This window comes from Sinocyclocheilus anshuiensis, unplaced genomic scaffold (genome assembly GCF_001515605.1).
Source record: "Sinocyclocheilus anshuiensis isolate Anshui unplaced genomic scaffold, SAMN03320099.WGS_v1.1 scaffold615, whole genome shotgun sequence".
Classification (NCBI taxonomy): domain Eukaryota; kingdom Metazoa; phylum Chordata; class Actinopteri; order Cypriniformes; family Cyprinidae; genus Sinocyclocheilus; species Sinocyclocheilus anshuiensis.
The window spans coordinates 314,541-327,019 of record NW_015552647.1 but is presented as its reverse complement, the minus strand read 5'-3'; the positions used below and the strand labels follow the sequence as shown (position 1 = coordinate 327,019).

At 36.8% G+C, this 12,479-nt stretch overlaps 1 protein-coding gene across 1 annotated transcript in view; it reads right to left on the bottom strand.

Moving 5' to 3' along the window:
- LOC107666986 (semaphorin-3F) overlaps positions 1-12,479 on the bottom strand; it is a 51,671-nt gene that overhangs the window by 5,745 nt on the left and 33,447 nt on the right. Inside the window, 8 exon segments of the mRNA XM_074186926.1 lie at positions 3,195-3,309; positions 4,509-4,648; positions 5,475-5,594; positions 5,740-5,833; positions 6,803-6,892; positions 7,968-8,087; positions 8,586-8,648; positions 8,765-8,925. Coding sequence (XP_074043027.1) covers positions 3,195-3,309; positions 4,509-4,648; positions 5,475-5,594; positions 5,740-5,833; positions 6,803-6,892; positions 7,968-8,087; positions 8,586-8,648; positions 8,765-8,925 — 903 coding nt within the window.

Genomic DNA, 12,479 nt, shown 5'->3' with positions numbered 1-12,479 from the left:
TTTTTGTGTTCTCTCACAAAACTGCTACGTTCCCTCAAGAAACTGTGTGTTTGCTCGCAAAACTTTTGTGATGGAAATAATATGAGGTGAGAAGTAAAACTATATTTAAAAGCTTTAGCAACAAATGCAAACTTTCTTGTTGGAATGCAATACTTTTGTGAGAGAACGCAAATGTTTGGCAAACGAATGCAACATTAAGGGAATTCTTGTGTGAGAGAACGAATACATTTTGAGAACAAATGCAAAATCACTGAAATGTACTTTTTTTCTCCAATCTCATATTTTTCCATCACTATAAGGGGCTCCATAGTTTTCGATGTACATTGGGACACACTAATTCCAAATTTGAGCATTATTTGTCTAAGCATACAATTATTTGGTATAGCAACAATGGCTAAACCAATGTTTGGGGATGGACCTTTTTTTTTTTTTTGAACAATGGAAGACAGGTGGATTGTTTAAGAAACATGTTTGAAATCAGTCATTATTTTTGCAGCTTGGTTTATCACCACCCGTGACTCCAACATTTCTGCAGCTTCATATCAGCAAGGCACACAAAAAGCCAAAAGTCTGTGAGTGTATGTGGCAAGTCGTCAAATCTATCTCCATTCAGTTACATCACACAAAACACAACGCACTGAGAGGACAATCTTTCCCTCTCACTGTTCCTCTCTGTCTTTGTCTCAGTTTCCAAAATTCTCCAGCTTGTTTCGACACAAATTAACCACAAAGGACCAGTGATAGTCTGCTAGCCAAAACGACAAAGATGGAAAAAGCCCATTGGGAGAAACAGAGTATAACGTGCAGAGTGGGACTGTTTTTTGGGGGGGCTTCATCGTAAGAGCAGTTGAGCACCATCAACGTTTTACTTGAATGACAGTGTAAGGGGGATGGGATACAGAGGTACATAGAAGAAGGTTAAAAAAGGGGCAGAAGTAAAGAAAACAAAAGGAGACTCAGATAGTTTAGGGAATAAGGAGGGCAAGTGGTAAAAGCATAGACAGATGTCCCATCAAAAACAGAACGAAGATGACCTCAGACGGATAGTCACGGCTAAACGGACTAAGTAATCAAGTGCTGAGGGAAAATCCCAGACTACAGCAAATGAATCTCGCTCTTGCCAAGCCACAAAAAGCAACCCATAAAACCTCACTGCCCCTCTGAGGAAAAGGGAAAACATCTAGTCAAAAACTCCACAGACAAGTTCATTCCTCAAACACAGTGGCAGAGGGAGGGAGAATGACCAACCAAGTGAGAAAGAGAGACGAAGAAAGGAGTCCTGAGGGTACCTTGTGCGCTATGTTATGGGAGCTGTGAAATGAAGCAAACATAGAACGACCGCTTACTCAATTTATGCACATTGCAAAAGCAATAAAATTCCAGCATTCATGCGCTTACATTCATTTGCCTCTGAAGAGCGGCAGAGGCTGTTACAGCTGGTTTGTCAGCCGATTCTATTCAGTCCTGTCAATCAAACTCTCCCACACCGGGAAAGACTCCATTTTGTGTAAGCCTGTTAAGATGCAGCTTACATGCATGCGTTACCTCACACATGTGCACATAAATGCACAATCATGTATGAAGCATAATGTAAAACCACAAAAAAAGCCATTTTCAGGCAGTTTTTAAAAGCCCAATTTGTAATTTTATGCTCTACAGGAACTTCAATTTCATACTCAGAACTGCTTGCCTCTATATATTTCTCACAGGCCCTTGTGGCACTTTACGCTTAAGCACAAATGCTACACGCTGCACATACAGGAAAGAGAGGAAATTACTTTTTCCAAGTTATACCCTCTGGAGAGACATATCCATTGAACCATCAGACATGAGTGGTTTCCACAAATGAGCTACATCATGCCCTATCCTGACATAAGAGGCCTCTTATTTCAGCAAGTATACCGTGAAAATGAACAGAACTGAATATAATGTACCTTGGGTGAACACCTCACTGTATATATGGAGTCAATCAAATGGTAAAGCTGTTTTATTTCATGTTTTGTAATCTCCACAGAATCACAGAACATAAAATGTCCCCAAGATATCCGAATTAGATTAAAATATTTATCAAATTATCAGCACTCTAACAAAAAGTGTCATTGTACTATTATGTTTGTCTTAGACATGTACTATGACAATACCACGTTTTTGACCATGTACCATGCTAGTACTATGGTATTTTTGGAAGTGCTATGGGGTACCATTTAAAAAAAATCATAAATTGCAATACAAAGTACTACAGTGTTACCATCTGATCACTTATGGTAGCACCAAAATACAGTTATTTTTGTACATAACGTTTTGTTAAGTACACTGACAATAAAGTATTACGGTATTACCATGGTATTTTGGACATGTACCAAATAATAATAATAATAATTTAAAAAAAAAATCTAATTATAGTAACATGGTATACTTAAAATATTTAAAAGTACCATGCTTTTATCTGATGATGCTAACACTTTACCATGGTACCACCACAGTAATTTTTTGTAAAGGTAAGTATCATGGTATATATCACAGTACCACAGTATTGCACTTATGAAAAGGTAAAAAATAAAGTACTATGGTATTAGCATGGTATTCTGGATATGTACAAGATAAAAATATACTATATGTACTACAAATTATAGTACAATGGTATATTTAAAATATTTAAAATTACCATGGTTTATCTGATGAAACAACACTTTACTATGGTATTACCTCAGTATTTTTTTTGTAAGGGGGCATTATGACATTATAGTATATATCAACTTACTATGGTATTACACCTACAAAAAAGTAACAAACAGTACATTGTATTACCATGGTAATATGATATTTTGGATATTTACCATATGAAAAACTCAAATTATATTATGTTTAATATATTCAAAAGTACCATTGTTTTATCTGATCACACCAGTATTTCACCATGGTACCACAACAGTAATTCAACTATATAGAACTGTCCTCTTGGACTGCTTGTATTTAATTTAAAATGTCCTGTCCTATTAAATTCAAACGGTCAAAGAGGACAATTAAAAATGGGCTTTAAAAATAGTATTTTCTGACTTAACAAAAGTAAATCTGACTTAATATTGTACAGCATGCTGATCTAAAGATATCTAATCTAGATCAAATGTCAGTAATCAACATCAGAAATGATCAAGTCACAGGAAATTTATGGCTCAGCTAAAAGAGAGACTTACGAAGCTCATCGAAATGTGTCTCAATGCCATCAGAGCCAGTCACAGAGCAGATGAGCCGAGCCTTCAGGAAGGTACTCCACTTATTTACCAGACAGCAGTGTCCTCCATCATCATTCTGTAGAGGAAGTGAGGTCACGTTAGCCATGAAGATTCACTGTTAGACACCACACAAATTCTAGCTGTAAAGTTTGATTTGATGGACACCTTGACAGTCTGTATGTGTGAAATTAAGCCATTGCTTTACATCAGTATCTGTCCTTCTCTCTGGGCTATTTCTGTGGGTTTGCATTAACTGGCTGTGACTGGGTTGTAAACATTGGCTTTGAGCACTGCTCAGCCCCATCTGCTGTGGACAGCAGCCAACTTCAATAATGAGACGCAATGATGCCCAGTGACCAGCCGCCAGCAGCTACCCACACATTACAAACATGCTCCTTTGATTCACATTAGAACAGCAGAAAATAACCAAGAAACAAGCGGTTGCTCATGTAGGAGGCATTGGACTATGATGGATCCCGAGGATCTGTCAGTCAACAGTTCTTTCCTGCATGGATATGATTTCCTAAGCATCATGTTCAGCACAGGAACACCCAATAATTGTAAAATGTATACTATTGCAGTGCTTAAAAGAACAATGAATGGGATTATGTTAACATTTAGACACCCTCATGTTGTTCCAAACTCATATGACTGCCTTCCATGGAACGCAAACTATTTTGATATTTTGAAGAATGTACTTGTCTGTCTTTTCTGTACAGTTACAATAAATGGGGACAGGAACTTTTTCAAGCTTCAAAAATGATGCAAAAGCACATAAAAAGTCCACAAGACCATATTTAAAGTCAAATTTCAAGAAACCTTAAAATTCCTGATATCCGCCCCAGCTCTATTTGGCGTTTTGTGAATGACTCAGTCTTTTGAGTCAGATCTTTTCAATGAATCAGTTCTCAAAACAGTCAAACTGATTCATTCTTGAAGAAGCCTAATCCGGTTATCAAGCTCATTGACTTGATTTGGATGAGGCAGTTAACAGCTCACTGAGGGGATGATTTTTATTTAAAAAAAAATGTATGTTATTCAAACAAAAGTTATTGCATATTGTGTTATTTTTTAAGCTTAAAATCTAGTCCTCATTCTTTGTAACTTCATGGAAAAACATAAGCACATTCTTTGAAATTTCTCATTTAGTATATAATGGAAAAAGAAAGTCACACGGGTTTTGAACAACATGAGGGTGAATAAATGAACAATGCCTTTTAGCATGTGTAGATATTTTTTATGGAATATCAGACAAAGGTTAAGAAAATGTCTCACCAAACAAATCCTGCCAATCCTAGACTGAGCCATGGGAGTCTGACCCATCTCAGAGGCCTTCTCACGGAAGAAGAAATACAGCTTGTCATCATTCTTTTCTGCACTATCAGGGATGAGCTGAGCGTGGATGAATGTTGGATCTAAAAGAAAAAGAAAAAAGGGAGAGGAAGGGAAACAGCAAAAGAGATGAATTATAGTTTGGGAACAGCAAAAGAGATGAATTATAGTTGGAGCAAAAAACAAAGAGAAAATAAAAAGGACAGCAAATGGATAATATTAAATAACATTCACTAGAAAGTGCAACTAATGCGAAGCGTTCAATGCGTCTCTCTGTTAGTCTATCCTTTCATTCAATACACTGAAAAGTTCACATGTAAGACATCTGTATGAAATTTGTGATGGTTATCACAGTAGACACTCATGATCAAAAAGGCAAAACTGAAGTAAAGAGTCAACGAGTCACATGTAATACAAGGAAAATCCAGTCTAAAACATTCAAAGATCAAGGCTAATGTAAACTATTAGATAAAATTGGCAGGGGAAAATATTTTTGTTAATCAAAATAAATATAATAGAGTGAGCTTGCAAAAGAACATGAACCTGCCTTTTATGTGGCATTTAAGGGCAGGTATTTAAATACTACTACTACTACTAATAACAATAATACAGGTAAATAATAATAGTTAAATACATTTAAGAAAAAATACAAAACAAAATAAAAATGATAACTAGTGGAATCACAGCTATAATATAGTCAGGGATTATAACAAGGGTCAAGGATTGAGTTTAACTAGGCAGTAATTGCTTGAGGGGTTTTTTTTTTTGCAAAAGTGTACGAGATATGAGGTTATTTTGCAGGAGGTAGGATGAAGGGTCAATGTTGAATATTCATCTTTGGCACTTCTCCCCACTAAACAAAGAACTTTGTCTTGGTAATACGCCATGGTTCAAAAATGTTGTGTGTACCGTGGAGCCAGCGCGAGTTATACTGGTCGGTCCTCATGGCCGTGTGTTTTCCCAACGTGCGAAAGATGGCCGAGTCTGTTCCCATAAAATCGATGTAGACGCCGGCGTACAACTGGCCATCTGCCAAAACAGAGTGAGTGTAAAGGAGATTAGGAGAGATAGACAGATAAACTTGAGAAAAATGAGCTCATCCGAGTCTGAAACAAAAGAAATTATGTTTTGTATATTTTCTAATAGTAGTATGATGGCAATGAGAGGTACGTACTTATCAGAGCTGAGACGCTGTTTAGTTTGGGGTCAAAGGGGCATTTCCCTTTCCCAGAATCTACTTTACCAGGCTCCAGTCGGAAAATGTATTCCTGGAACAGGGAGAGCATGAAGGTTTCATTAATGACAGCGCAATAGATCACATTAGATGAGCAGTATTGATTCTCAGCTTACTTAGATACTTTACGTTTCCAGTGTTTAAGAATGTGTGAAGGTATAGCCAGGAAGTGAAATGCACACAGTTTCACTGGGATAAATGAAAACTACAAACTATTTGAGGTTGTAATATAAATGTAATATTTTTTGGTAACTTATTGTTTGTGTTTTTTAAATGTTGGCGTCTCACATATTGTCTAATGCCAACACCGATATCTTGCCATTTGACAAAAGGCAGCTAGTGCATAACTACCCAGAAGAAAGAAATTAATGCCATAATCCAAAGTTTCCTGGTAGTTGCCAAAGAAAATGAACAGTTTCTCACAATCAGCTTCTCAACATATGAATCTAAAATAGTCTATATGGTTCTGTTGGGATAGTGACAACTATTAAATTCTGGTATTTAGAAAAACAAAATCTCTTCGAGCTAATAGTCCACTTCACAGAGTCTACAACATGCCACAAAGAAGATATCAGCAAGTTCAAGTCTCCACGAAAGACTTTTTTTGGATAATATACAAAAAGTTTTTGGAACCTTTGTACTTTCTAAGCTTTACACGCACACCACAAATACATTTTCTGCTGACTAACCACTTTCAAGCATGATGGAGTGTGGGTGTGGGAGTAATCTGTGCATGTTCTGCTAGATTTCTGTGCCAAAGGCAGGCTCTGGACAAGTGTAGGCAAACTTGACAAAGACAAACTCTAAAGACAACAGTTTCTCTGCTGTTTCTCTCAACGCCTTTAGCGGCTGAGGAAACCAGCTGTTGAAAATCCAAATACTGTGAGAACAGAACCTTTCCTTACACTTCTAAGTAAAAACCATATCTTGAAAGTGCATCTTAAGAAAGTCCAAAATAAAGTACAAAAAGGACCTCAATCCCACTGAAGAGTTCATTTCCCACCTTGGGTGCGTATGGTTCTGGTGAAGCACTAGGGTCTGCGGCTCGACTGGTTCGGCCTCCCGCGCGAGGCATCTGATCTTGGAGCATGCCCTATAAAACAAGGTGTGTGCCTCAATAAAGACCGGTTTCTATTCATTCAATTAGGACCCACGAGAATGGCCAAGGCTGTGTCCAAACAAGAAGATGTTGAGATGCTAGAAAGATGGCTGCAGTTTGGTGTATCCATAGTGGACAAAGAAGATGAGTTGATATGAAGTTGTCTAAAACATGCACATGCTGAAAGCCCTTGTTAACACATGAAACTGCCTTTGCGTATGAAAAAAAAAAAAAACCCAGACATGCATATTGCAGAACCCCATTAAAAAGGAGAACAAATGCGGTAGGATCCAAAAGCCTGAGACCACTAGTGAAAATGCTAATTTTATAATAATATTTGAATATTTTTTTTGTATTAATTGCAAATTATTTAATCAATATGTGAGTGGAAAAACATTGAAGTTCACATGATCAGTCAAAATAGCGCAGAATTTTAAATACATTTTCATTATACATTTCAATTTCTTTTAGATCTCTACTTCCAGTTTACAATTTCAAGTTAAAAAAAACTGGTTACACTTTACTTGAAGGGGTGTGCATAAGACTGACATGACACCTTCATAATCATGACATGACAACTACATAATCATGACATGACACGTCACGAATATGAAGGTTGAATGACACTTAATGACAGTTGTCATAAACATGCATAAAACCTCCTTCATATTCATGACATGTGTCATGTCATGATTATGAAGGTGTCATGTCAGTCTTATGCACACCCCTTCAAGTAAAGTGTTACCAAAAAACTTTCCAGATTTTCAATGTGATCTCAGACCATTTTGAATGATGTTCTTATGGACAGTGGTTAACGATGGGACATGGTCATGGGAAAGAAGGGAGGTGAAATTAGGACTATGTTTAAATGCAATTACCCTCCTAAACACTAGGAAGAGATTTTGAAGTAACAGAGTCAAAAGACATGCAGGTGGTAAAGATTATCCTGTTTGTTCCAAGGTGGAAAAACATTCCTCTCTAATGAAATAATACCTTTTGAATAAGGTAGCCAACCGTTTCAACCCTTGACCTGCAAATGGTAGCGGGTCATCTGCGAATGACAGTTTACCTGTGCCCTTTGACCTCTGTCCACATAGGTACAGATGGGGTTGTAAGCTCCCGTTCCGCACACATACAGGTGAGTCTTGTTCCACGGCTCGATTAGACGGATGAAATTACTACACTCGCCCTGTTGACACAGAATAGAATGATATCACGCTGTCAAGGTGAAATGATACTTTCAGATGGATATTGACATGCCCATGTTGGAATAACTAGTTTAGGTTTTACAATGATTGTGGTAATTACTGTAGTAGTGATGCACTGATATTAAAACTATGAGAAAGAGAGAAAAAATGGCACCTATAAAATAAACACAGAGAATATTAAAAATAATATTATATTATAAAATATATTATATTTACATACTACCATACTACCATTCAGAATATTGGTGTTGGTAAAAATTTTCCTATGCTTTCTATAAAACAGTAATCTTGTGAAATATTACAATTTAATATTTTTTATTTTAATATATTTCAAAATAAAACGTGATGAATAGAAAGATCAAAAGAACAACATTTCTTTTAAATAAATCTCATGTATCTTTGTCACTTTGGACTGATTTAATGTGTCCTTTCTGAATTAAAGTAATTAATTTCCATAAAAAAACCTTGCGGATTCTTACATTGATGTCTTTTCCTGAGAGGACACACTCAGTCCTCCTCTGAGGAGCCACAGGCCAGTGAATCTGAGGAGAAAGACACAAACGGCAGTCATCCTAATCTACTGACCAGATTTAGACTGCCAAGCCTTGCTTATAGTTTGGTTTGTTGCAATCTGTATTGTGTAACTGAGAAATCTTACTATGAGGGGCTCTTTGTTGATGTCGTTCAGGTCTAGTGACAGGATGTAGTCCTTGCTGCCCACGTACATGCGATCATGGTCCTCGTCCATACGAAGGATTCTGTAGTCCGTCGAGTTGAGCAGAAAGGCAAAGTGATGGATGGTTCCAGTAGACTTCAGCTCTAAAAAGGACAGAGTGAAAGAGTCTATTTATTTATTTAGCACATGCTTTCATGTAAAGTGACACACAAACTCTTCTCTTTTCAAGTGAGATTTTTTTTTTGTAATAAAAGTGCCTTTTATATTGTTATAGAAACACTGAAGGTTGTCAGTTCTGCCACTAGCAGCACCAAATGTAATTACAAAAATTCCAAACAAGTTTCCACATCTAACTCAATATCAGTTAAGCCATTGTTGGGTTATGGCTACTTGAACTGCACAGCTCTATAGAAACTCAACCCAGATGGGACTTGAACCCACAATGCTCAGCATAGGAGGCCAGAGCTTCTCTGGACTATTGGTCACAGTGTTGTTTTACTCACAGTAGTTTCTGGAATTCATACAGAACACATGGACTTGTCAGTGCAATAAGTGAATTGCAACTCTTTAGGATTATGAACATTAAAGATAATGAAAACAAAATAAAAGAAGCAGCCGGAATGCTTACAAACACCTCAAAAGATATATTAAATACAATAGGTTTTCTATTGGATGCATAGCCACGCTCCAAATCCGCAAACTCTACAAGGACTCACATACAATTAATCCAAACACCACAAGTGTAGCCAAGTCACAGTAGCTCCTCAGTAAAACAGCATCTGTACAGCTGTATGGATATGACCAGTCTGGAGTGTTTCTCTGAGGTTCAATGCCCTGGCTACATTCCTATGTCCTTTGTTATTATTATTGTTACAGTCCTGTTTTTACAGGGTGGATTTCTTGGGGATTTTTGGCTCTATGAGAGTTCTTGTGGGGCCTCCCGAGTCTTATATTTAAATTCTACTACCAATACTGGGGTGTCACACTTTATTTTCCTCTTCCCCAACAAGCTTGGTTCCCTTTGTTGGAAACTGAGTACAGTATGTGGTCTGTGAGAGACTTTGATGCATTGCAGTGATGCTGAATATTAACTATGCATGCTCTTTTTCTTTATTTCTGTATTTAGATTAGCTTTTTGCAATCTAACGCTCACTGAAAGTTAGTCTTCAAAGACACTAATAATGTAATAACACTATTACATGTAATTTTAGCAAACCTCAAAACGAATATCCATTTTTCATATTGTACTATAATATTTTGATTCCTAAATTCTCATGATATTAGATATCATGACCCAATATGGTTCACAGAGTTCACAGCGCCATCCCTTTGGATGACCACAGAGGACTGTGTCAGATGTTCCACTATTTCAGAGTAAGCTGAGGGAAACCTTTGAAGAATGTAAGGACAACATATTGGCTTCTGTCTCTGATAAGGTCTACTTGAGAATCAACTTTAGAATGGTGGATGGTGGAGGAAGAAATAATTAATTGCAGATAGCTGGCAAAGCATATACAGGAAAGATTGGCCAAGCACAATTGCAATTCCAAATCTTAACTGTAACAATCCCCCATTCTATTGTGAAACAGATCTGTGCTAAAAGTCTGAAGCACATGCTTACACTTAGCAGCCCAAGGTCAAATTTGCAACTCTCAACTGAAAAGAGACACCAGACCATGTAACCACGTTTAAAAGGACATAATTTCTGATTGCTCAAGGCCCAAAGGATGGAAAAGTGCCATCAAAGTTTTTCAAAAATGAACGAAATAGTCTGTAATACAACCCCAAGAACATGATGTCTACATAGATGTTACAAAACACTTTGAAAATAGGATAAATGCACTGACTTGGTATTTTTTACTGAATTTTTGACTTGGTAATTGTTTGTGGTTTGTATAGCAATAATGATAATTTATGAAATTTGAACAATGCGTATAAATAAAACACAGTATATCATTTTCTCACCAAACTCCCTAATTTTCCTTTAGACAAAAATGACATAATAACGTCTCCAATTTTACTTTCCCTAAACATTGGCTGTCTCACAAAAAGAAATGGACTTATTTATGACAGAGTTTATTTTAAAATAATAATTTTATAACAAGATTCAACAGTCAAGCTTGGCAGAACATTCTGCTTGGAAGTTTGGTAATGTAGTGGAATGTGCCAGCCATAGAGAAGCACCTGTCTCTGCAAAGTACCAGTATATGAATGTTCTATCTGAAGACACAATCTACTCGACTCTTATACAAAGAGATTTAGCACGGGGCCGCAGACAACATAAAATCTCATTTACCTGTGTGGGCATTCCTGGCACATAGCTAGAATTCCTCATCTCTTTCATTTCAGGGTTCTAATTAAGCACAAGGGCAGGTCCGCCATGTTCCAACAAGTTCTCAACCAAGTCTGTGTGTCTTTGCCATCACTAATAATGCAGTCTAGTAACAATCTCTATAAAGAAAATAGCTTATTTTTTATTGATAGCAAGTTATGTACTGGCACAATAAAACACAAACATTTTAGATCCGAAAACAGATTTGAACTGGCTTGTGTCAGAGAACAAGTAATGTAAGGCCAATTTTAAGTTTTATAACATGTTTAAATGTAAGAACTACTTATTTTAAAAGAGATATAAAACCAGCAAAGACACTTGAAGGGCATCTGGAGCAACTAGTTTTTAGTACTACTTTAGTATCTACTGTCTGCAGAGCCAACTAAATTTAATCTTACATACACACACACAAACGTTTAACTTTATCTTTGGAGATTGAGCTGTCCGTCTAAATGATCACTTGAAGATTAGCCCTTATCTCTTGGCTTCAAAGGGCTGTCACTTGACAACTCGCATGGATTTGAGTGACCGGTTGAAGGACGGTGGATGGAATATGATGGAGGGAGTCTGCTCTCATTGAATTGTGTGTGTGTGACTTTAACGGAATGAAAACTTTCCTCTCACGTTCATCATGTGTATGAGGCATTGATTTTAACAGCCCTCATCCCTGACAGAGGATTACTCCATCATCCTTATCTTCTGGGAAGACAGGACGGGGTGATTAAAGCAAAGGATTGAATCAAACCACACAGATAAAATGTCTTTTTTCTCTCTCATCTGTCCATCAAAATCTTATGACAAATAAGGGCAAACAAACTTACAACTTGCCGAGTGTATGGTAGAGGTAGTCTACTATTTCAGAAATCATGAGGGACATGTTTAATCTGCAACACAATATACACATAAACAAAGCGGCTCCAAGTAGTATTTGAACAGTTAAGCAACATTTTATATACATGTACTGTATCTCATATGGTATACGTATATGGCAAGTAACTTCACTTTGGTTTTTTAAGTTGGGCCTGTAAATAAATGTAAAGGTTTAGAAAAGCGGCTTTCAAAGCATTTAAAGACCTGTACTTGAAGCATCCACACAGTCACATCTGACCTCCAAATTCACTTTCCCTACCATTAATTAAAAAGATACCGATAAGCTCTTTTACTGATAAGCTCTTATTGTAAATCATTTCACTACGTTTAAACTTTCACAGTTAGAGTGACTTTAAGAAAAATGTAATAATATGTACTTTTGGACATTCCAAGTCACATATCAAACCAAGTATCCAGTTTCGCTTAAAGGGTTAGTTCACCCAAAAATGAAAATTCTGTCATTAATTACTCACCCTCATGTCGTTCCACACCCCT